This window comes from Cladophialophora psammophila, assembly GCF_000585535.1.
Source record: "Cladophialophora psammophila CBS 110553 chromosome Unknown aczJe-supercont1.13, whole genome shotgun sequence".
Lineage (NCBI taxonomy): Eukaryota > Fungi > Ascomycota > Eurotiomycetes > Chaetothyriales > Herpotrichiellaceae > Cladophialophora > Cladophialophora psammophila.
Genome location: NW_006912934.1, coordinates 598,968 through 623,745, shown reverse-complemented (window position 1 = coordinate 623,745; position 24,778 = coordinate 598,968). Strand labels below are relative to the sequence as shown.

General features: G+C 52.4%; 8 protein-coding genes across 8 annotated transcripts; 4 read left to right on the top strand and 4 right to left on the bottom strand.

Annotated features, from left to right (window-relative positions):
- Positions 1–1,795: 1,795 nt before the first annotated feature.
- Positions 1,796–5,185, top strand: A1O5_08336 (uncharacterized protein; the record flags this gene model as incomplete). The annotated part of the gene is made up of 3 exons (XM_007748919.1): positions 1,796–2,270; positions 2,321–2,430; positions 2,492–5,185. 3 exons carry the CDS (start codon positions 1,796–1,798, stop codon positions 5,183–5,185), a joined length of 3,279 nt encoding a protein of 1,092 aa, XP_007747109.1.
- Positions 5,186–5,563: 378 nt separating this feature from the next.
- Positions 5,564–7,177, bottom strand: A1O5_08335 (phosphatidylserine decarboxylase; the record flags this gene model as incomplete). The annotated part of the gene is made up of 1 exon (XM_007748918.1): positions 5,564–7,177. The coding sequence occupies one exon, from the start codon at positions 7,175–7,177 to the stop codon at positions 5,564–5,566; it is 1,614 nt and encodes a 537-aa protein (XP_007747108.1).
- Positions 7,178–7,557: 380 nt separating this feature from the next.
- On the top strand, positions 7,558–9,731 carry A1O5_08334 (uncharacterized protein; the record flags this gene model as incomplete). The annotated part of the gene is made up of 2 exons (XM_007748917.1): positions 7,558–7,833; positions 7,896–9,731. The coding sequence occupies 2 exons, from the start codon at positions 7,558–7,560 to the stop codon at positions 9,729–9,731; spliced, it is 2,112 nt and encodes a 703-aa protein (XP_007747107.1).
- Positions 9,732–10,510: 779 nt separating this feature from the next.
- A1O5_08333 (uncharacterized protein) lies at positions 10,511–12,115 on the bottom strand (the record flags this gene model as incomplete). Its single annotated transcript, XM_007748916.1, has 1 exon — positions 10,511–12,115. One exon carries the CDS (start codon positions 12,113–12,115, stop codon positions 10,511–10,513), a length of 1,605 nt encoding a protein of 534 aa, XP_007747106.1.
- A 1,542-nt stretch (positions 12,116–13,657) lies between these two features.
- A1O5_08332 (uncharacterized protein) lies at positions 13,658–14,443 on the top strand (the record flags this gene model as incomplete). The annotated part of the gene is made up of 1 exon (XM_007748915.1): positions 13,658–14,443. The coding sequence occupies one exon, from the start codon at positions 13,658–13,660 to the stop codon at positions 14,441–14,443; it is 786 nt and encodes a 261-aa protein (XP_007747105.1).
- Positions 14,444–15,145: 702 nt separating this feature from the next.
- A1O5_08331 (uncharacterized protein) lies at positions 15,146–16,084 on the top strand (the record flags this gene model as incomplete). The annotated part of the gene is made up of 1 exon (XM_007748914.1): positions 15,146–16,084. The coding sequence occupies one exon, from the start codon at positions 15,146–15,148 to the stop codon at positions 16,082–16,084; it is 939 nt and encodes a 312-aa protein (XP_007747104.1).
- A 647-nt stretch (positions 16,085–16,731) lies between these two features.
- On the bottom strand, positions 16,732–20,103 carry A1O5_08330 (uncharacterized protein; the record flags this gene model as incomplete). The annotated part of the gene is made up of 1 exon (XM_007748913.1): positions 16,732–20,103. One exon carries the CDS (start codon positions 20,101–20,103, stop codon positions 16,732–16,734), a length of 3,372 nt encoding a protein of 1,123 aa, XP_007747103.1.
- A 644-nt stretch (positions 20,104–20,747) lies between these two features.
- A1O5_08329 (uncharacterized protein) lies at positions 20,748–22,595 on the bottom strand (the record flags this gene model as incomplete). The annotated part of the gene is made up of 2 exons (XM_007748912.1): positions 20,748–22,296; positions 22,351–22,595. 2 exons carry the CDS (start codon positions 22,593–22,595, stop codon positions 20,748–20,750), a joined length of 1,794 nt encoding a protein of 597 aa, XP_007747102.1.
- Positions 22,596–24,778: the final 2,183 nt, after the last annotated feature.

The following is a 24,778-nucleotide window of genomic DNA, read 5'->3' as shown; positions in this document are numbered from 1 at the left end:
ATCTCACAACATCAAGATCAGCATTGATTTCGTGAAAACAGAGGAGAAATCGTGACTCGAGCATCTCGAAGCGTCAATATTAGAGCCCCATGGAAAATTTGAGCAGGTTTTAGAGTGCGATATATTGTCCTCTCTAAATGTCTTTCGAACACAGGGGGCTAAAGCAGTGCCCTTCTAGTCAACTAGTTTAGTGAGCAGTTCTCCCAGATGATAGTTAAGGCTCCAGGTCCATACTTTTCCAGGATTCCTGGTCGGAATATGTATCAATCTTCTTTACTAGGCCGTTGACGATCCTGAAGCCCCCTTCTCCGGCTAGATTAACTTGAAATCAAGGTCTCTTTGCGCGTGAGTAGATCTAGTGTCGGCATCAATCTTGACCGGCGAGTCTAGGTGTCGGAGGAAAGCTCATGACTTATCGCGAATGAGAGGGTGATCAGAGTTGCTAGAATGTGATCCCTTGGGGTTCTACATACTCCCCTTTGCGTTCTCCCATTATTGAAAAGAAACGGCTTGTATTTCCCGTGAAGTGGAAACCCCAGAAACTTGTTCAAACACAACCAGAGGGCTAATAAGCAGTATGATTGCTCTTTGCGATCAAGAATGTGGGCTGAAAAAGTGGAGGTCTCGATCTGAAAGGGTTGCGATTCCATGGTTCTTCCAAGTTTCTCGACGCCATTATCCGTGTGAGAGCTCGTTGACCTAGTTAGTACCTGAGGTGTCTGTGAGAGGAGGGAAGTTGCCGTCGTGGTGGAGCTGGATTGTTGCTGTGCTCGAGACATCTAAAGCAAACAAACCAGGTATTCCGCACTAACTTCTGTGAAATGAAGTGTAAAAGTGTATTGGACTATTCTCAATCTATCTGGTCGGGGAGGCTGCTTTTATAGCCATAATTACTAGCGTCTTGGCGTATTTCACACTTCCACAGCTCCGGAGATATAATTTTCCGGAGCGCCTACGTAGCTGCGCAAGAGCTCACATTCCAATCTTGACGTCTCATTTACATGTTGATCGCCATTCTGTATAGGAGCATGCCAGCATTAAGAAATACTCCTATGCCAATACTTTGAAAGTTCTATCGTGGAACTTCTTTCTCCCTCTCACATCGTCTTTTTCCACCATGGCCAAGTGGACGCTGCCTAAAACTCACAGGATCTCGGTCGTGACCTATGTACACGCCTGGAGCACCAACCCATCTCCTGTAGCGTTCAGTAGGGTTGAAGTACTCGCACAGACGAGGACATCCAAGGCGATTGCACCGTAATACTAACTTTGAGGGCCTGCCTCCTCGACTGGACGTAAGCCATAGGGACTTCCTCGATGGTGGCACGCAAATATTCCGCGACGGTCGACTTGCTGGTAGCACCTTCCTGATTCCGTGGGAGCAGCTCTGGGCCTCGCAGTCAACATGCAGCTTCCACAGCCTCGTCACTTCCAGAAAAGCCTCCGGAATGTGCGTTCAAGAGATCATGTCTTTGCTTTTTCTCCGTTCTCTCCTGTCATCTCTTCATCTCTGCTGCGAGTTGGACTTCCAGGTCATTGATAGGCAACGCTTGAATTGGTTGGCACTTTGGTTGTCTTTGCTCAAAATCATTCAACGAGGATTTTTGTCTCCATTTGGGGCATTGAGATCTCCTTGGTTGATCTCGTCGACGAAACCCTGTTGGTCGTGGGATCCTGTTGTCACAATCCATTTTCCAGGCCCAGTCATTGTTTGCACCCTCTCTCCCACTTCCCTTGAAAGCCAGTCTCTCTCCAGTTCCCCGTTGTCTGTGTTTCCGGTGAAATACTGTGCACAATGTCTTGGAAGTTAGCCGAGCTGAGATGGCGTCAAGTCGTTGGCCTCAATGAGAGCTGCTGGGAGCGAAATGCCAAATCAGGACAAGACGGCCACTTTGAAGACATGAAGGGTAAAGGAATCGACCGCACAAAGCGTGGTCGTTCTTATACCGGACCATGGTGCCGTCTCGGGTTGGGGACAAGTCTGGAGGAAGACTCCATCATCAACAGAATTCGGCCGGACCCGATACCACCCATGTTGTCTACCGGTCTCTCTGACTCTTCAACAACTCCTCTTCTTCGAAACACTCAGGACACAGCAGATGCCTTAATAGGACATAATCACCCTCTCTGTGCCATCAAGAGAGACACCACGCGGTCGGATCTGACGCTCAATCATCTTCAGAGTCCGTGTCAACACACCTCATTTCCGCGCAGCACACTCTTTTGTCCGCAGCTTTACCAGGCCGAAGAGGCTCGCCTGCCACTGGACGGTGCGTTGTTCTTCTGACTTGCTGACAAAGAGGCCACTGACGATTTGAAGGCAATCAGTCGTCGCCAAAGGATTCAACAACGCCTTCAGGGCCCGCCGACAACGACATACGCGATCAGATTAGAAAACGCGTGACAGGTCTGTCACGGTCATTGCCAATTGTGAGTATCCCTCCCTCTCTTTTTGTGTTTCCAAGAAAACATACCTGACATTGCCCAACAGAAAATCAACACGGACCTTGATTCTTCTTATCGCGTTGACTTCGAGCTTGCTCGCCACCCAAGTTTCGGACTCCAATTCTCCAAGCCAGAGCAACCAGTCGACGACAGGCCCGAAGATCAAGTCTTGGACTCGGAACGTTGCAATGTCTGGAGACGGAGTCAGTCCCTTTCACTAAGCATTCGACGCGCCTCGCTAGAATCAACGCATCATTCAGATTCAGCTCTACTGCAAAACATCAGCATGGATATCCCAACAAGTCATTCAAGCCCTGAGCCACGCACAACGCGTCCACTATATCCAGATTTGCCTTCTGCATATGCTCAGATCCAGGGCGGCAGAGCTGCAAGTCTCCAGCCAGTCTCGTCAGACAGAGGTGCAACCCGGTTCCCTCTCAGTCCATCAAGCTCGTCTTCCGAAGAAGATGGTTATGAAGAATTGCCCCTTGATAGTGATACTGTACCACTGAAGAACTTACCGTGCCGAAAAGTCCATTCAGCTCAGGGCATTCTCCATGAGGCTGATCATCATCACGAGTCTAGCGCAGTGTTTGAGACATCCGAGGAAGTAGGCGACTCCAATTTGGACTGGAAAAGAGCCTCAACCACTTTGGATGACATCGTCTCGCAATACGCAGATGCGAGCCCAGCAGGTTCTTTCACGCACAATAACAGGACTGACAAAGAAAAACATATCAACCCAGAGCAACTGGATCCTGTGACCGAAGGCAAATTGGCGGGCGATGCTGCTTGCTTTGGAGCACCGTCGACACGATTGGAGCATGTCGAGTCAGCGCATCAAATCCATGAATTTTACCAGCAGTGTGCAAAGGACCGAATCCCTCGAAATCCTGAGAGCTTCGGTGCAACTGAAGAAGATGACGAGTGGGTTAGGATGCCAGAGAGTAGTCGCAGTGGTTTCTTGACACCATCGAAGCTGCGGTTTCGCCTGGCAAAGAGAGAGACTGGCGACACTTCTGGTTCCACCCTCAACAGCAGAAGGAGTCCTGCGTCACCCTGGGATCCGCTATCGAACGCAACACAATGCAAGGTGCGCACTCATCTTCAGCATAAAGGTCCTTTGAGTCTGGATCAACATCCACTTTCTCCTGTTCAAAAACCAAGTACAAATAGATCCTCGGGCAATAGACAATGCTTGCGCAGAAAATCAAGGTCTTCGACAACGAGTGGACAGATTGCCAACACTGGTGAACGAGACTGTCGTCTGGATTCTGCTGGCGCCCGTATTATCAAGGCACAACACCATTCACAAGTCAGACCGCGCTCTCTCAACCAGATCGCCTCAACTCACATCACTTCTCAGTCTCCTTCAACCCAGTCTGCCAGCCTGTTGTCATCTCGCAGAGTCGACAGCGCTCTGCCATCGAGTTCTTTACTTCCAAGATTCCAAAACAGCGCTCTTGCATTTAGCTGTCCATCACCCAAAGCTATGGGTGCCTCGAACGGAACACTACAAGCAGCAAGAGCAGATTTTACGCTTACAATACCCTCTGTCCACGGAGACTCCGCAGATTCTAGCGCTGAAGCGACACCAAACTCTCATCTGGGAGACCCCTTCCCTCGTTCTCGAATTGCCACTGCCAACAACAGAGATCTTGTCGGTGAACGTGTTGAAGCCGCTGGATCTGCCACCGCTCTCGACACTCTCGCTTCACTCTCTGCCCAAGATCTTGGTCTACGTAATCATACCGGAAAAACACGCGTTGGGAACCAAGATACTGAAGCTTTGGCGGCTCGAAGATACAACGAAGGCGGCTACAAATTCAACAATGCTGACATCTCACGATTCCTACGAGATAGTCGTCATCTTCGCCAAAGACTTGACGATAAACACGGTCAGGAGAACAACAGTGTCTTACTTGGCCAGCAAGGATTTCTAACCACGGGAAGCAGCCTTGCCGATGTTTCATCCAATTCGACCGCCCTGAATCGTCTCCAGCAGGCTGGACATTCCTCGTCCGGCAGTAGCTACTCTAACAACGACGACCTTGCTGGAATTACCGGTCAAGTGACGCGCAAATTCACACAATTCCTCAGGGGTACCGGCACTGGGACCACCGACGGCGCAGGCTCGGAGTATTCGAGCCTAGGCGGCGTTCACAGCTCAACCAACAGCACCTCTCGCTCTCTGATGCTCGAGGAGCTAGAGGAGAGCTTCAGCACCTCCAACCCGGCCATATCTTGTGGGCGGTGCCCTTCCTTCCCTCTCGCCCCTGAGGTGCTGGGGGTCCTGCGCCTCGAAAACTTGGGCCGTGTCCCTTTTGAGCGTGTGCAGCTCTGGGACGACGGCGAATGGCTTGAGAAGGGCTGGTGCTTCGTGCACCAGCGAATGGAATACAGCCATGCTGTCCTCGTTGGCAACGAGGCAGCCATCAGCGAGGGCTGCCGGTCTGTCCAGCGTAAAGCTGGCGCGATCCTCTTGGCCTTCGGGGCCGCGACTTTCTTGCTGGGTGGGTGGACCCTGATCCACTCGATGGAGGAGGGAGGCCCTCTGGCCGCTTCGGCCATGGCTGATCTTACGAGGCTGCTGGCGGGGGAAGAGGAGGGTGTTGTTTGCTGTGTGCATCCAGTGGATGCTTCAATGGCGCGAGCCCTTGAAAGGGCGGCAGTGTCGGTGGTGGTGTTGGTGGTTGTCGGTGTGTTGGCGGTGCTGTCCTGGGCGGCGGCCACCATTTAGAGGGTGCGCAGAGGTGGATGCAGGCGGGCGAACGCCCTTAGATTAGTTTGAATGAATGGTCACGAAACGAATGGTCAGCGGCTGTTTCTTTCTCTCTCGTTGCCAGTGAAGTGATTCCGCATCAAAAACACGCCGTCTTCCAGGTGAGTAAACATGCCAGTCTGCATCCAAGCCGTCCGTCTGATTCAAAGGCAAGGCGCAATCTACCCGACACTGACGTCTTGACGTGAAGGAGGATGTGAAGTTCAACGATTAATTAATGACATTATAAGGGTGGAAAACTGCGGTTTGTACAAAGCCTATAGGAGGCATGGATAGAGACAGACTGACTGACAAACTGTGTATGTATCACGCTAAGATGACCGGCAACCGCTCACATCACCAGTCTTCATCGACGACATATCCCAAGGCCTGGCCCATTTTGACCTTCTGTCCCTTCTCGACGGCCCATCTGAAGCCCGGCTTCGACTCCGTGCCCGCTGGGGCCTCGAAAACCAGCACGACGCTACTCCCCAATCTAAATCCGCCCATCTCTTCGCCTCTGCGCAGTGCGTGCCCGCCCAGCACTCTGCTCGCTTTCTCGTACGTGGCTTCGCTGAATCCGGGATACGGCTCCCCTCTTTCGGCCGCGGCGGCGGCTTGTCTGTCCGCCTCTGTGTCCGTGGTGAGCGAGTTGGTGCGGAGTTCCTTGTCGAAGTTGATCACGATGGAGCCGACGTTCGTGGCGCCAACGGGGACGTAGGAAAAGAAGCCGTACTTCCACCTCCCCAGAAGCACGACCCGTTCGTTGAGGGTGAATAGCCCCGGAAGCGTGCGTTGAACGTAGGGGCTCACGGAGTATAATTCCCCCGCGAAGTGGCGGCGAGCTGTGCATACCCAGCTGACGGGGGAGTGGAAGCGGTGGTAGTCGCCTGGCGCGAGGTAGACGACGGCATAGTACAGGTTTGATGATCTGGTCGGATGGGAGAAAATAGACCACCATGGTTGCGTGCTTGCCAGGTCGGCCGATACGGCGGCTTCGGATGATGGAGCAGAAGGCATGGATGCATCATGACTTTTGAGTTGATTTGAAGATGATTTCGAGCCTGAGAAAAGGTCGGGCAGAGTGTAGGAGATTCCATTGACGTTGGCGAATTCTTCATCGGCCGAAATGGCTTTTGCGTCCGGGCTGTCTGGTGGCCCTGATCGTGGTTGATGTTTGGGTTGCGGGGGGATTTGCGAGTTGGGTGAAGGGGGCGCAATCCTCCCCAGCAGGGCGTCGACAGAATATGTCATTCCCTTGACTTGCTCAACTTCGCCATTCTCGATCGTGCCAAATTGGAGGACTCTGGCATCGGCGGGGGAGAGGACAGCATTGGGATTGGGGTCAAGGGGCCGGATTCCAGGTTTGATCTCGCGGTAGAAGAAAGCAGACAGGTTTGGGAAGACGTGGAGGTCAGGTTCAGCTATTTCGTCGAAGTTGACGCCGAAGATCCAGCCGTAGAGCTTGAAGCCTGGAACGCGGAGGTGATAGGGGATGGTGAGCTCGTTGAAGCGGCCCCAGACTCTGGATATCGCCTTCAAGGGAAGGGTGGACATGATCTGGACCTGCCAGCCGCCTCCTGATGGATGAATCCTCTTTCTCTTGGGAGGAGGAGATTCGGCTTCCTGAGCAGCGGCTTCTCGCTGGCGAATGCGTATGAGTTGGAACAGGCCGAGAAAGGCAATACCCAGGCCAATGGGAATGGGCTTCCATTCTATGCGGGTTGACCGCCATGCTTTTCCTAGCCTAGAGCTGAAGCTCTCGTTGTCTCTTTTCCCCTTCTCTTCTTCCCATAGTCTCCTGCTGTTCGAGAAGGTCCTGCGTTGTTGTAATGGCAGGCGGCCATGGAGGGGGCGAAATGGCTGGGGCCGAGAAGGGAACGGGTCGTATAGAATTTGTCTGTACTGGATAGATATTGGTGACCGGCGGTAGAGACAGGACCTGCCAGCTCGCGCAGCAGCGGCAGCCATAATTTTGGTTGGTGTGTTTGGTGAAGGGGAAGATGGGAGTTGAATGATGATAAGAGCACGATGACAGCATCAATATGAATCTGGGGAATTTTCGCTGCTGCTGCTGCAGCGCCATGCACCATGCACCATGACGCAGCTGAGGGAACTGGTGTTTCTTGGCTCGTTCACCTCGCGTCTTCACCAAAGTGTCCTCCTCCATCTCATGCACCTGCGCCTCCGCCTGCACCCTCCCTGTCTGTCTCTCTGTATGAGCAAAAACACCACCACCAACACCACCAACACCATTCATTCTTTGCGACTCTACCACTTCTCCCCGCCTCTGCCTCTCTTCTTCCTCGTCATGTGTTCATGATCCCTCACAATCCTCCTGCCATCTCCCTATGGCTTCCTCGCCTTCGGCATCGCCGCAGCCCCCAGATCAACCTCCACCAGATAGGGATCATGTCCACCTGCGCATCACTTATTTAGTTACAGGCAACCCGCGGCCACCTCATTATCTGGGAAACCTCCATCTGAATACTACCATTGCGGCCCTCAAAGAGAGAATTCAGTCTGAGTTGCCTGAGCGTCCGACTCCCCCCGAGCAACGCCTCATCTACCAGGGTCGCCCTCTACTGCGAAATGATGCCAACTTGCGAGATGTGCTCAGAATACAAGTATGTCCACTCCCACGCTCTCTGCGAATATAACTCTCCTGACTGTTGCCTCTCTTATCTAGCCTGGCGCCGTACCTGATGCCCTTCCATATACCATCCACATCGTGATCCATTCTCAGCAGAATACTTCCAACCCCCCGCAACCTTCAAACCCCATCCTCAATCCACGCCCACCGGCCCCCTTACAACCCGTCCATCAGCCTGCAGACTTTACAAGCCCTTTTACAACAGGCCCTTTCACAGCTGTCGAGACCTCGGCCACTCACCTCCAGGAGTCCCTTGGTCGTATACAACAACAGATTGACGCCAGTAGTGCCGATCTGAGAACGGCTCAGCAGAGAATAGCCTTCCACCGATACACTCTGGGTGTTCCTCCGACTGTTTTCCACACTCACGTTGATGCAAATGGCCAGCCGCAGCCTGGTTCTCAGCCTCAGACCTTTGGAACGAACTTGCACGTTGACCTGCCTTTTGACCAGCGAGCACACGCTCAACGACCTCCAGGCCGCGGGCTTCCACACCCTCGCCAGCCGCCAAATGCCGTACCAGTCCTTCCACACTCGCATGGAACAGCACCGGCACCACTGGGTCCGCCTCAACACGCTGTCCAGACATTCCCAAGTCCCAACGGAGAACGCATGATGGCTGTGACGATGCCCGTCCCGGGCCCACCTCCAGGGTCTGGACAGCAACCTGCCGCACAGTCCCAGCCGCAGACGAACACTTCCACTCAAGCGCCACATGTCAACCCCTCCCCGGCCGGGTCGACCATGTTACCTCCTTCTATTAATTGGAATGCTCCGATGTCCATTCCGCCCATCAGTTTACCAATTTCCTTCGCACCAATCCGTCCAAGTCCCTCACATCCGTCAAATACCACAGCCTGGCTACTATCATCGCCAATGGGCCCTCAGGCATTGCTCTTTGCTCCTGGCCATGGCTATTTTACTTCTTCGGCCCCGAGACCGCGGCAGCAAGAAGCCGGCGGCGTGCCAGATTCTCAACTTCAGACAAACGGCTCAGGTGGAACAGAGGCGACCCAACCAGCACAAGTAATCAATGAGGATCAGCAGAACGCGGACCGCGCAATAGTACGAGTCAACCAGCCCCAACCCGATCAGCCTCAACCTGTCCCGGCGCTGGCGCAAGCACAGCAGAACGGAGAAGACAATGATCTCTTTGGATTCATCATCAATCGAGGCTGGCTTTTCCTTCGCCTCTACCTATTTATGTTTGTTTTCTCCGAGCCGGGAACCTGGAAGCGATGGCTTATGATTATTGCGGCGGCTATCATCTGTCTACAACCTCGAGATGGTCCATTTACTCGCATGTTGACAGCCGCGCGCCGTCACCTTGATAATCTTATTGGCCCGCCTCCACCGCAACCGCCGCCAGAAGCGGTGGCGCAACAACAAAATGCCGCGGCGAACCAACCTGGTGCTGGCCAGCCTCGAAACGGAAATGCCGTACAACGACCCGCCAACGTTCGTGGAGCCATCCGAATGACGCCAGAAGAAGCGAGAGCTCGACTTCACCAAGAGCGACAGATTCATCAACAGCCCTTCTGGCGAGACACCCTATATCGTGTCGAGCAGAGTATCGCGCTGTTTCTAGCGAGTTTGATCCCTGGTGTGGGCGAGCGTCATGTCAGAGCAAGGGAGGAGGCGAGAAGGGAAGAACAACGTCGGGAAGAAGAAAGAGCACGCGCAGAGGCCGAAGCAGCTGCGCAGAGACAGAACGGGGAAGAGGCGGATGCCGAAGCTGGTGAACAAGGTTCGTCTGTTGCGGCCCAAAAACCTGAAGTCGACCTTGGCGGGCCCGTGGAGCAAAGTGCTTCAACCTCTGTCCAGGTCGGAGACGGCGAAGGTGCATCAGGTGAAGTGCGGAATCGGACTTGACTTTAGCCTGCAGAACGGTGACTCAGACACCAACCGGAGTTTTACACTGAGAATCAAAGGAAACGCAAAAGTTTATATAGGGTACAAGGCTGGACTCCAGCCCTTTGGCGCCACTAGCCAGTGTATTGAATAGATAGCACGAAACCATCGATTTTAGACAGATCTGTACTGAGTAGGAAAGTACGAGGACTCTCAATAGAACGTCGCGGAAACGAATTGCTGAAGTGTGAATATTACAATTGCCATTGATATATCTGGTGGACCTACCTTTTTCACGTCCATAGTGCCAAGGATAGAAGAGATGAGATGGAAGATGGAAGATGGAGGACAAGAATGACAAAAGTCTAATTGACGGAACACCCGTGCTCCTCTGCTCTCTTCTTCTTTTCCTCCTTCTCCCGTCCCTCTTCTCCCGTCCCATGCCACCATCACACTTGAGAATGCAGCCATGCTCGCCCGTCCGCCCGCCCGCTTGGCACAAAGTCCCCACGCGGCCTGAGCCGACGATGGAAAAATCTAATGCCGGCTCGAAAGAAGGGGGGGAAAGAAAAAGGGAAGGAACCTAAGGGAAAAGAAACTTTGCGTGCGCCCTGCAATGCCATGTGCTCTCGTACCGTGCCTTGCTGTGTGTGCCGTGCCGTACCATGCTGTGCCTTGCAGTCCTTGCCTTGCCTTGAGTCGAGGAACGCCAACCGCCCCAGAACGAATACCCTAGCTAGCTATGTATCGCCTCAGCACTGCGCTGCGATGCCCCCGGAAGGTTTGTATTCTCGAGAACGTCAGGCCGCCGCCTTCATATGCTTCGTCTCTGCTCCCTTTTTCCGATCGGCCTGGTCCTGGTCCTTGCTTTTCCACCCACACCCCGTGAAGATCTCTCTCTTCAGCAAGTCCCGCACCTCGACGTTGGCAAAGTGCAGCGTAGCCAGGGCGTCTTGCAGGCTGGGCGCGCCGCTCGGGTAGATGATGTGCAGGCCCGAGTCAAGCGTTGGGTCCGGGCGGAATTTGTCGTGGTAGGCCTTCTTGCCGGCGATGGGCAGGTGGCGGAACGCGCGCCGGTAGCAAGACTTAGTCAGCGCCGTCGTCGGTCGCGAAAGACCCCTGACTTCGTCGAGCTGCGAGGCCGGCTCGAAACCGAAGCTGAGGTATCCGATCCCGGCTTGCTGGAGGAGGGACATGGCTGAGAAGACGAGCAGATCCGTAACGCCCTTTGGCGCGGTCGGGATCGCGCAGTACGGGTCGATGTGGTATCCCTTGTTCGCTCCAATCTTTCTCAACGCGGCGAATCCGTTGCATTGACCCTGGCGGTCGGTGGTGTACAGGTATGTCATGAGCATTGGGATAGCGAAGGGATCAAAGACCGTCATGTATGCCTGTGGCTGGCCAGACTGGTTGCGCGATTCGCGCCACAAGTCGTACACCTGTCGCAGTTCCCGTTCCAGAGCCTCATCTCGCCCTTGAGCCGGAGCATATGCATGGACCGAAATACCGCCTTTGTCCGGGTCGAGAAGCTGCCTGTTTTGGGTGATCATTCTCCTCTGTTCCTTCTCCTGCAAGACCGGGTTGTTGAGCGGGTTGAGGACTCGCTCGGTGCCAAAACGCATTGTCACCCATTTCTGCTTGCTCGCATATGACGCGAAATCGTCTGTCGCGCCCAGAAAGACCATGCCCCACCGCCGACGTTTACGGAGCCGTCGAAATTCCTCCAACAGGCGGTCGTATTCGACCGGTTCGCAGAGCGGGTCGCCTCCCACCACGGCAACATTGTTCCTGACTTTGTAATAGAGGGCTGCTTGGCGGTCTTTGGTCATGAAGAACCGATAACTAGGGTCCAGGATCCCCATGTGGGAGACCTTGCCGAAGCGCTCGACAAGCGAGCTGAGGGCTTCAATGGCCGTGAAATCATCGAGTGTAAATGTATGGATGTCATTCTTCTTTCTTTTCGGATAGGTAGGGATATGATTGAGGCTCGTACTCGATGCACTGAAGCTCACAGTCATGGAGGTCGATATGCATTGCTGGTGGTGTTCACAGCCACCATCGTGGGACGGCGAAAGGATGTCTCGGGCAGAGATTGAAGTCGTCACGACGGTCGTCCTGCTTTGATTGAAGTCAAGAATCCTTGATCCCAACAGGGCCGGCCCCTTGAGAAATTGCAGACGCTGTATAATGTTCATGGAATCGAGGTCCCTAGCTTGAGTCATGAGTATTTGTGCCAGTTCTCCTCCCAGATCTTCCGAGAGCAGAGATTTTGCCAGAGTCATCTTGGCTGCCGGCTCCTTCTTGCGCGAAGCTTTTGGCTTGGCCGCATCGTTGATGGTCTGAGAGGACGAGTGTGAGTGCAAGGTATTGGTATTCGGTGCTGATCCGTTTGGACAGGAAGCCATGTTGCATTGAAGACGTTCTGTGGGTCAGGAATGGAACTGAAGCACGGTCTCTTCAGGCGTCGTTCGGATAATTCGAAGTGAATGTTTCTGGCAGTCGAGGCAAAGCAATGTTGGATCTGCAGAGGGCGGAAGAAATTGAAGGATTTGCATTTGCTAAACCGGTGCCTATTTGAACATTACCAGTGTCAAGTCTGCCCCTCCCCTCAGCTGACTTTGGAAACCTTCTCCGTGACATATCAATAGTGATTTGCCTCGATAGGTGTTGGTGTCGGGAGCACAGAAGCCCGGCGTGATGGACGTTACTGGCATGGACGATTCAACAACGGCCGAATACGGGGGATATCCAATTTTGGTGCCAGATACGCCTCGCGCTGCCATTTTCTCTTCGTTCTCCGCACGTCGAGACCTACCTAGCTCGCCATCTACAGGACTGATCCGTTGGCTCTGCCGCGCAATCTGGAGGCTGGAGGATGGAGGAGTTGAAAGACCGAAGAAAGCCACGCAAGCTTGGATGGGCCCCAGGTCAGGCAGAAGCATTTTGATTGGGTGCGCGCAGATGCCGAGCTCAGGGAAGAAAAAGGTTCTGAAGCCAACGCAGAATCGCGTGGTGCTTGATCTGACATATCTCGTATTGACTTGCCGACTTACGGTAAGATGCAAGCAGTTGCCACCCTCTGCGGATGGGCGCCGGAATGATCAGGCTCCCGCCCGCAGGCGATGAACGAGTGACATGTTCACTTCTCCCGGGAGAAATCTCGGCACGTCAGCCTTGCAAAGGTCTGCTTAGGCAGCCTATTTTCTTGCCCGAACATCCCTAGTACGAGGTATATATGTATTCCGTGCGGGCCCTCGTATTTCTTTCCCCCTTGTGTTCCAGAACCATGAAGTCAGAAGGAAAGTCCAGCTTCTGGAACTTCTCTCGTCAGCCATGGTCATTCGCGACTATCTTTGTCCTGGTAGGGACCCCCGGGAAATGACTGCGAATGAGGTCAGATCAAGCCTCAAGAAGGTGGTGTTTGGGTCTTATGCCCTCTTGATCGCGCCCATTGCTCGAACTGCCATGTTGGAGAATCAGTAAGCGTTGGAGCCGCACAGACTCACAACCGGCTCCGTCAAATCTCGGTGAAACAGCAGGCTGGCCTTGATCAGGCGAAGCAAGAGGGAGAATGGCCGGACTGAGCTCCGAGCTGGACCAGCTATAGATAGAACAAGAAGCGGAGGTCTTGTTGCATGGCTTGCAGAAAATGGCCTCGATGGCTCACTGTTTCAACTGCGCAGATTGTACTCGGTACGGCCAAGCGGATGGCGGGTTGGACACGTTAAAAGCGGCGAGGGAAATTGCCCTTGCGCCTCGTCCTTGTCTGATGTCATTGACTTTCAGCCTCGGGGGCCAGCGAGGCCAGGTACTGGGTATTTGCCCATCTCAAGCCCATCTCTGCCCATCTTGGTCGCCCAAAACACCTTCAGCGGCACCACTCTCTTCAATCCTTCTATCCAACCCAACCGTTGTAGTCTCCTCTCTGCACACCTCCTCCAGTCGCAATGTCTCTGGCTGACTCATGCTGTACTTGCGCCACGCTGCTCTCGGACGCAAAGGTGCCCTTCGACCCTCATTCAGAAAAGTCACCGCTGCAGCACCGCCAACTCGACTGCTGCGCGCGATTCATATGCGCGACCTGTCAGTATAAGAATTCCCGGTTTCAGGCCTACTGCCCATTCTGTCAGATATCCTCCGGCCCATCTGCATTACCTAGAGGAGGCCTTCGGCTGCCTCCCTCATACACCAGAACTGTAGCTTCAACGAGTTCTACGAGGTCGCAATCGCCGCCACCTTCATATGATGATTCGGTAGCCCCCAGGCGGGGGCCAGAGCAGAGTGCAGGGCCACCAGCAGGCACTGACGATACAGTGCATTTTGTGGGCTCTGAAGAATCGTTGCAATCGTTATCGCTCGCCTACAAAGTGCCCATTCCCGTCTTGCGCCGCCACAACAGCCTCTATAGTGACCAGCTCCTCGCCGCTCGCAAATGGATCCTCATTCCTAAATCCCATTACACTGGTCCTCCCTTGTCTACACCGCCAGATGCAGAAGAGGAAGAGCGCAAGACAAAACTGCGGAGGTGGATGATTGCGACAAAATGTGCCGACTACAATGTCGCCCAGCTGTATCTCAAGGCCAGTGATTATAATCTGGGGCTTGCAGTTGAGGCGTTCAAGTCAGACGAGGAATGGGAGAAGAATAATCCACTGAAGGGGAAGGGAAGAGATAGCGAGAGGCATAGGCGGCCCTATGGGAGGGGCGGCAGTATATCTGGACAGCTGTCCTGACCCACCGTTTCGACGACATGGAGCCACGCTGATGAGACAATAATGCGATACAACGAGATATGCCTTGCTCTGGTCTCTCGTATGCATGTCCACCCTCACGTGTGGGCAACCTGGGCCCCCATGCGGTTTTGTCAGAATGGTGGACTCCGAGTTAGCATGACTGAAAGTCATACCAATGGACTATTATGATATGCTGGGAGCTTTGGCCCATGCTGTCGTCACCGGAGGCCTGAGGTTGATGACGGCTTTACAGGTATGCGGCATGTTTGGTCACTCGGCGCTCTCAACCTTTGATCTCGCAGCGACCGTTCTCTAGACCCCATATTTTGGATATTGCTGGACACGAAGCGGATGGCTTTGACATCGCCGCCATATCTATATCTATCTCCTTGTCCTAGTGCTGGAGCAATCATCTGCGTTGCGCCCAGGGTTCGGAAGAAACTTTGGTCGGGCCTGAGAACCAAATCGGATGCGGACTAAGGGGTTTTGGTGGCTGTTAAGGCGTCCATACGAATACCGAGTAGCTCCTAGCGAGTACGCCTCCCCCGCCTTGTCTGCTGCATGGAGGTTTGTATTCCTGAGTCACTGCTTGCTATTTCGTTGCTGCTTCTCGCCAATGACTCACAGGTAGGTTCTTCCATTTCCCGTCCTGAGATCTGCTCTGGTATTCTGGCAGCTCGGGTAGCAAACAGTGCTATGGCCATGTCCATCTACAATGTGTGCGCCCTCGTGGGAGCCTCAACCATCGGCTACTTTGGCTTCCAGCTCGCCTCTGCCCTTCGCTTCCAGCTTCATACCTCCAAGTTGCAGCGATATCACCACGGTCCTGATCCGTGGGCTCTGGTTTCTGGTGCGAGCGACGGGATCGGCTTGGCCTTCGTCCGTGCTTTTGCCGCGCGGGGCTTCAACGTGGTTCTTCATGGACGCAATGAAGCCAAGCTGCAGAAGATCGTTGCCGAGCTGCAGCAGCAATACAAAACCACCAGCTTCAGGACGCTCGTCCTCGACGCCGGAACTCCAGCTAGTCCGGCCTTTGACGAAACCGTCCTCGCGGCCGTAAAGGACATCAACCTGACCGTGGTCGTGCACAACGTGGCCGGATCGGGCGACCCCAAATTTGACATGGCGCTCTTCGAGGACATCCCGGCGCGGCTGTGCGACGGCTGGATCAACGTCAACGCGCGCTTCACCACGCACCTCACACGCCTCCTGCTTCCGATCCTGCTCCGAAACCAGCCGGGCCTGATGCTCTTCATCAGCAGCGCCGTGACCGAGGTCACCGCACCGTGCACGTCGCTGTACACGGGCACGAAGTGCTACATCGAGGGCCTGGCCAAGTGCCTGAGGCTTGAAATGGCCCTGAAGGGCCACGACGTCGAGATGATGGCTCTGCTGACCGGCACCGTCGCCACGGCCTCGTCGGGCCGCAGCGACGCAGACATCTCCTTCACCATGCCCAGCACAAACGCCTTCGTCAAGGCAAGCCTCGACAAGGTCGGCTGGGGCAGCCCCCGGGTCACGCCCTGGCTCGGTCATGGGCTCCAGTTCAGCTTCATGAAGATGCTCCCTGCCTGGGCACGCGATCAGATGCTGCTACGCATAGTGAAGAAGATGCAAGATGGGGCTGCGAAAAAGGATTGAACGATAGCCACGACAGGGCCAGCGAACCAGCGCCCGTGCGAAGGGGGGGAACTGAGCTAGAGAAGGCCCCGAAGGAGGGAGGGGGACGGGGCCCCATACTTTATATTTCTGACTACATCTACATATATATATACATATATACACATATACATATCCCAAAATCCTTCTCCGACTCCTCTTTCTTTTTCCTACTTACTACTCCCATCACTTCAAAAATACTCACAATATAAGAACGGCGCCCTTTCCCCTGTGCCTCGTTCGTTCGCCGAGTAAGGTCGGAGTCGATTCTTTTCGAGTATAAAGCAAAGACCCGACAGGGCACGGACGGGCCTAAAGGAATAAACGATCCACGAATTGTAACTGAATTTATTATTAACCTTTGCAGCTACCTTGCGGTGATTTCTGCATAGCTAATTGCAGCTCCATGTCAATCATTCAGAGCTCTTTGCAATGGCCTGGGACCCGATAAATGTATCTTCTAAAACATGCTGTTTGGTCTTCATCTCATAGGGTCTCATTTCGGAATTGCGCCATTCCCCCTGGTAAACCCGTCAGACCGCCGCTCATTGTACAAAGACCAGCACTCGAATGAACCCATCCATGCGCCAAAAAGAAAGGAATATGCCCTCTGAGACAAGCATTGCTCTTCAGAGGGCATTGAGCCCGAAAAGATAGCCCAACTCCCGCACACCAAGTCTCGACACTTCACGACCAGCTGATTCGTCAAGGGCAGTTTCAACGAGTTCACGCTTTCGCTCTTGGAGCTGCAGAATCCGATCCTCAACCGTGAAGCCTGAAGGGTTAGGAGGCCGATCGGAATCTCCTTCACCAATGAGGACCCGGTGGATGGTGACGTCTTTGGTTTGTCCAATCCGGTAGCATCGGTCCGCCGCTTGGTACTCGACGAACGGATTCCAGAAGGGATCAAGCATAATGACGTGATTGGCAGCCGTCAGGTTCAAGCCTGCATTGCCGGCCTTCAAGCTGACCAAGATTACGTTGCAGTCAGGGTTGTCGGTGAATTCGAGGACTGCGTCGTTGCGGTCCGCGGCGCTCATGGAGCCGTCGTAACGGACGTAGTTGCAGAAATCTTTGTGTTTCCACAGAGGCAACTCCACCAGATCTAGGAACGACGTGAAATTCGAAAAGATGATCGTCTTCTCGTTCTGTCCGTGGCCTTTGATTTTTTCTAGAAGCTCCATGGTGCGCGTGATTTTTGCTGAAGGGTGGAAATTCTTCCGGAGCCGTTTCAAGTACTTTCGTTTCGCGGCTTTGTTGCGCATGCCTTCTTTTCGAAGCTGTGCAAGACTCTTGAATGGTTCTTTGGCTCTTACCTTTGACTTGCGTTTTCCCTTCCCTTTCTTGGATCCGGATTTCGTCGATTGTGTCTTTGAATTTTCCTTCGATTCATCTTGAGAGTCATCTTCAACATCATCGTACACAATGAAACCGTCGAGATCATCACCTTCATCGGAATCGTCACTGCTGTAATTGTCGGTGTCAGATTCGGAGTCGGTATTACTGTCCTCCAGCTCTTGTACATCCGCACGATCTGGACAGTGGACGCGAAGAAAACTGGTGTAATCCGTGACGTTGCTAACATCAATCCTTGCCCTACATTGAGGGCACTGTGGAGGTACGTTGTTCTCGCCGTTCGCCGCCTGCTCAACTAGCTGGTTGAGACAGTCTCCACATGTAGTATGCCCACAAAAGAACAATGATGGATTCTCCGTGACATCAATACAAATGGGACATTCGTAAGCGTCGGTTTGTTTCAGCCGTTCAACAACCTTCACATCGAGCTGCTCTGCATTGCGGATTAGCGCATCCGTATCCAGTTCTCCCCCAGGAAGTTGGATAAAGTCTTTGCCTGCTATAACAAGGGCCGGGTGACAGCAGGCCTGACGAAGTCGAAGAAGCAGAAGTAAAGCCTGAGAGTAATTTCGGCCGAGGGTTCCTTTCTGCAGATATTTGTTTACCTGGATTTGAGCATTTGTCTCCAAAGCTTTGTAGAAATCAAGCTGGTCCTGGTCGAAGGCGACCCGGTCCTCTCTGGTCTCTTTAGGAGGGAGCTGGAGAATTGGCTGACCATGTATCTTAGATTGCTTTGTTCGCCTCAAGAGAATAGCACGAAGGAGCGCTTGAAGTGTTGTCATGGCGGTGTCCCTTTGAACACCATATCTGCGTTTGAGCGGATTCGCAATAGATCTTCTGAAGTTCTCCCACTGATTATAGGGTCGAATCCGAGTGAACTTGATAAGGCTGAAAATCTCCTCAGTCGAATTTTGCATCGGTGTTCCTGTAAGAGCCCAACGATGCTCTGCCTGAATGCGACAGGCCGCTAGAGCTGCTTTTGCATTTCTATTCTTAATGTTCTGCGCTTCGTCGAGTATCACACGGTGAAATCGGGATCTGTCCCCCAGTACGGGGCAGTCTTCGGCAACCGACGGTCGATAATCCTTCAATCTCTTAACCTTTTCATCTAGGGCTATTTTGCGTTTCAGCTCCGATGCAAGCAACCCGTATGTGGTCAGAACTACGTCGTAGGCCTTCAGAGCGGACCACGTAGCTTTGCGACTTTCTCCATGGAGGATAAAGACATTCAGGCGAAATTGTGGTCGAACCATCTTCTCGATTTCTCGTTTCCACTGATGCATCAGTGCCACAGGTGCTACGACAAGGGTAGGGGACTGCTTGTTGTCGGCTGGTGGCCGCTCGAGCATCAAGGCAATACTCTGTAGCGTCTTACCGAGCCCCATATCGTCTGCTAGAATGCCACCTTTGTTGGTGCCTTCTTCCATCCGTTTCATCCATGCGAGACCGCTAAGTTGATGAGGCATAAGGACCGCCTTCAGCTCTGGCGGCTGCTGTGGCATTTGATCCGCAGTGAGCTCCTCGTCCGGCCTGATGTGCTGTAACAGCTCCTTTAATTGTTCCTGGGTTTGAGCAGCTTCTCGATATCCATACCCAAAGGAATTGGGGTGGCCTGAGGAAGGAGGGGAACCCTGATCCTCATCGCTGGCATACTCAATTGTGAGATAGTCGGATGCCCTTGGGATGGAGTACACCGGTCTCCCGCCGACGCTGCTGTAGGCTTGCCCGTCCGGGAAAGCCCCAGGTATCGCTATCAAGGAGCCAGGGCCAGGTTCGGCGTCAATCGCTCTCGGGCTCGAAGTCTCTGCCTTGACAGATGTCAACGGTCGAGTGGTATGAATGGAGGGTTCCGTCTTGATAGGTTGAAGCGATCGAATATTGTCATGGGAGGACGAACGCTGGTTGGCGGGAGGTCGATTGATACTGCCGTCGGTCTTGAAAAATGATTGAGTGTACGCAGACTGACGTGGAGCATTGGATTGCGTTGCATCCGTGGCTGCATCCTCAGACCATTCCTGAGAGAGAAGCTCGGCAAGTCTGGCATCGTTCTCCTCCTGCTGCTTTTGTGACTCCCGTCTCTTCCAGTAGTCCTGGTTCCGTTCAATGTCCTCTCGAGAGAAACCCCCGGAGAGTAAGTCATCATCATTGAACAGATCTTCTAGACTACCTAGACTAGCGGAGGAAGTGGCTGGAGATGGGGCGACAGTGCGTGCTGAGCCAGGACTCGGACTTGTTCGTCGAGATTTGGAACCCGGCCGGTCGTCACCTTGGCTGTCTCGTCTTTGGCGTTTGCCGCTCGCTAGGCCGTGTTTGGGCGGAGGCATAAGATGGCCGGAAGGACCAGGATCGTTCTGTCGTGGATGTTGCGAGTTGTGACTAGCACGACGTGGGTGGGCTGTGACCTCATGGTCCAACTCTCTGAGGGGGAGGTCACTGTGTTGTTCGTGTTTCGATGCTGGTAGAAGAACACGGATATGTTTATGCAGTCTCTTTAGCTCTTTCCGTGTTGTCCTTCTCTGTTCTTCGTCCTCGCTGTTGTTCCCACCGTTGTCATTCAAGCTCTCGAGAATAGCCTCGTTGAAGGCGATCTCATCGCAGATATCTTCAATCTCGGCGAGCAGAGACGGATCGGATATGTCGTCCATTGTGAATTGAGGGATTGCAAAAGTCAGGCTGGTGTTGGTGTTGAGGGGCTTTTGAAGGGTAAAGCGATCAGCGAGCGTGGCGCAGGAAAGGCAACCACTTGAGCAAAGCAACTCGCTGATTGACCGCCAACAATGACGGCCTTATCATGAGCGCAAAGAAAGACTACACATAAAAGGCGGGATTGTGGAGGGAAACAGAAATAGTAGTCGAGGTGGCGGGCAAGAAAGACTGTCCGTTTGCTTTGTGCTTTTGTTCCGTGGACCATTCACTTTTTTTCCTTTATTGAATCGGGAAGAACCGACGCGACTGGGCAAGACATGGCGCAGTCGCTTGTGAAGCCACAGGCTTTCATTCCGTAGAGTCGAGTTGGACTTTCACATAATTTCGCCTGTATTCGCTCAGGGACTTCGCACTCAGCGGTGAAGTGCCCGAGTGAAAAATCAATTGGGAATTTGAATCTCTCATGTTGCGCGTCACATCCGCTACCAAAACGCGTGTCACGTGTACGATACTCGTATTCGTATCAATTATGTCAGCCGGATTTCCTTTTCCAAATTCTACATAACTTGTTCAGCAATTCCACGGACTCTGTGGATACACGGGGCAATGCGATCTCAGATGTGCCAATCCTTGCAATATATGCCTAGGCTACTCGTCCCCTGACCTGATTGATATCCTTGACGCAGATGTTCCTCCACATGGCGACGGACACAATGGCCAGGGCCAAGAAAGCCGTCGAAGCTATCAGCATCAGCTTCTGTGTGTCTCCATATGCCCTGTTAATGGCCTCTCTGGTGGGGGTTCCTGGAGGGTAGGATGATTGCACCACCAAGCTGCCGTATATGGAGTCGATATCACCCTGCGCCGAGGCCGGCAAGTACGTGCTGAGTTTCTCGCGGAAGTTGCCTGTCCAAATGGCGGTTGCAATGGTGGATCCAATTGCTCCACCGACAGATGAAAACATTCCCTCGATGGCGATGACAACAGCGACGTGCTGGTGAGAGGCCGCGGCCATGACGGCAATCTGTTCGCAAATGACCAAGGTCCCACCGGCGAATGCGATGAAGATCTGGCACATGATGACGTACCCGATGTGGGTATTGGGCTGGCGGAAACGCAGCATAAGCGCCACGCCTAAGATGGTCAATGGCACGCCAAAGAACAGGGCGATGTTCTTGAAGTGTCCACGCCATCGGATATACATGCCCACGGGGATCGCGAAGAAACATGCGCCAATACTGTAAATGTTGGTGATGTAGGAGGCGTGCGTGATTGTCTGATTGTTCACGACGATCAAGAAGGAGTAGAAGAAGGAATCCCATATGTAGAAGCTGACGAAGAGAACGGCCGCAAGGATGTTGGCGCCAACCACAGTCCGATCCGTGAAGAGCTCCCAGGGAATGAACTTCTTGGGTGCGCAGTATTTCTCCCAAAGGCCAAAGCCGACGAGCAGAAGCGCGCCAAAGATGATCATGCAGATAATCATGGACGAGCGCCAGCCATCAGCCTGGTAGGAGTAGAGTGAGAATGGGAGCAAGAAGAGCGCAAGTCCAGCCGTAATCAATAGCAGGCCGAAGAGGTCGAACTCGATGGCGTAGTGTTGGATGGCCTGGATCATGGTTCGGTCGCTCTGGCGGGTGGGCATCAGACCTGCTTTCTTGGCTTCGCGATAATTGAAAACAAAGAGGAAGAAGACAGGTAGGCAGACAGCTGGAGTGACAATAGCAAACGTCCCAAATCCCCATCTGAAGCCAGCACCCTCGAGAAAACGTTGTGCGGCCGGACCCCCTGCCCAGGTGGTTGCAATATAAGGGGACGAGGCGAAGGCGAACATCAATCCTCGATTCTTGAGATGAGAGGTGTCGGCAATGAAGATGCTGAGCGCATATCCGACACCATTGTAGCCGACCCAGTAGAATACTTGGGCAGCTGCATAGGTCTCGACATTCTGGCACGCTGCCATCATAACTAAGCCGATAGTGAGCAGTGCCACCATGAGGATGAAGCCTTGCGGGCGACCCCAGATGTCCAAGATCTTTGCAAGTGGGAGCTTGCTCAAGCCACCAATGATTTGAGAAAGGATGCCCGTCGTTGCTGTCAGGGAGTGCAATCGAAAGTCACTCGTGACATAGGGAGTCAACACCGACGTTAGCTGCTGCTGGAGCGAATCGACAAAGTAAATGAGAAAGATCCTGTGTCCGTGGTAAGTTCAGTTGCTCCATGACAGCGTATTGCAGCGAACGTACAGAATGTAGGCCAGAACGAGTTGGTTTCGGCCCCAGGCGGACGTGGTAGCTTCAATTTTCTGGACGCCGGTTTGGGCGTTCTCATCGACGCCCACGGAATCGGAATCGGCCGTGTCAGGTCTTCCCAGGGCCAGTCGAACTTCTTTCGATTCAGCAGGCGCCGCGGCGGCTTCTGAATCACTGCCGTGCTGACTGACAGCTACCGGCACGAAACTCGGCTTGATCCAAGCTGGATTGAACTTCATGGTGGGGGGCAGAGGATTGAAAGAGAGTTGCGCGGTTTGGCAGCAAGAGCGTTGTAAGGGGGTTTAAATACTTGGCCTGAACATTTACCTTGGGCTGTGCCTTTGCTGGAGTCTCATGGCATGCATCTCGTGTGGTCTCATGGGCTAACTGGAGACCTCAGGGTTGCAATGGCTGCCACATGGGTGCCACAAGCAAGGGACCCTTCTGGCTTTTACGCGAGCTCTGAGATGCTAGCCGCTCACAGCCAAGCCAGACTGCTGAGCACTCGAGGGTGGGCTTCTGGAAGTCCCTCCGTACCTTTTAAGTATGTACCGTGGCCGAACCATCAGAGCCCATCGCTATACCACCCCGTCTCACAGCGGTGAATCAACGAGAACGAGGTATCGGCGATGGCAGAGGACACAGCTCAAACAGGAGGACAGGGAGACGGCCCGAGTGGAAGATCCCAGCACCAAGGGGGGGAGACCATGGTGACTCGGGTGGTGAAGGAAGTGATAAGAAGCCAATGTTCGACGCGACGTTGACCTAAGTCCCAATCAGGTCAAGCGCCGTGAAAATTTTGATCTTATCTGATTTCCTGATTATTCCCCGATTGTGGTCTAGTGCGATTGCCAAGACCCACCATCACCAAAACACAGTAAGTATCGAGTCCAAGCGAGTCTTGTCATCCTCTGCTTCTCCGCTCGCTCCTTCAACCCACCCACTTTGCCTCAATCCAGACCAACATCCCGAATACTATTGTAACAGAGCACTTCAGGGTTTGGCGTGCACGTGCAACAACGCACAGAGGCCTGTCCAGCAGATCGGGAATCGAGAACGCGTTTCTGGTTGATACTGACAACAACATCATCAACACCACCCAGAGAGGCAGCGGCTAGGGCTACGAATACCTAGCACAGCGGCAGCATCGAGGAATAGGACAGGACTAATAAAATACTCTCAGGATTTAGGTAGACGGCACTAAAAGCCATGGAATTCATAATACTCTACTCAATCTATAAAAATGAATGGTACACTGCCAGCACTATAAACTGTTCCGTACCTTCTCTCTACCAGCCTATTTAGGTTTAATATATAACTAGATAACTTTTTCACCTTACCACCGCTCTATCAGCCCAGCATAGCTCATCATAGTATAGCCACCTTGCCTTATTATATCCCTCCCTCTCCCATTTATAGGACGACCTCGTCCGATAGTACACAGTATACTTAAGAATTATCTAACTCTATTATTACCTAGGGGGCGGGTTCGTAGCACTATGAGAAGAAGCTCGCAACGAGAGTAGATTCTTCTCTCTTATTAGGTCTAGAACACGAACTAGAACATTACTAGCAGATATAATAGATCTACTCGGTCTATATAAGAACACCGAAGACGCTCTTAATATTTCGCTTTAATAATTACTCTATCTTAAGGTCGAGCCTATTTCTATATTAATATTACTCGGTGACTCTAGGGTTCGCTCTTAGAATTCTCTCTTAACTAACTAAGTAACGCGAGAAAAGAGAGAGTTCACTCTTAGCGTTGGGATTCTATTCTAAGGGTTATTACTATTATATTCTAAATCTATTCTCTCTTCGCTATATAAGTCGATATAAGCCTATAATATTTAGTTCGTATTCTCTTAGTTAATAAGATTAATAACACTTTTATCTAGAGTGACTATTATAATAGGCTTTAATAGTTATTACTCACTAATTTTTACGCGAGATAACTATAATAATAGTATCTTTTCATCTCTAATAATAGCTTAATGAATATTCTAAATAAGTTAAACTCGATGAGAAGTGTCGATTTTAACTTCTTTAATAGCTTTAATACCGTTTTTCATAAGAGCTCTAGCTTAAAAGATAATAAATATTCCGTAATTATAGTTATTTAGTTATTTATTAATATTAATATTCTAAAATATAAACTATCTACCGTCTTCGAGCTTTACTCGAACTTAAGAGTTAAGATACTCTAAAATAATCGAAATCATTAAGTCTTTTGCCGTGCGCTTCCTAATCGAATCCATAGCGTAAACGATTCGAGAATTAAGATCGACGTATACTAATCATCAATAGTTAATCTCTCGATAAAGAATTAGCTTCTTCTATATAAACTTATCTTATCGTTACGATCGCGGCTAAGTTGTAAACGTAAATATCTCTCGAACGTTATATAGATAGATTATATTCT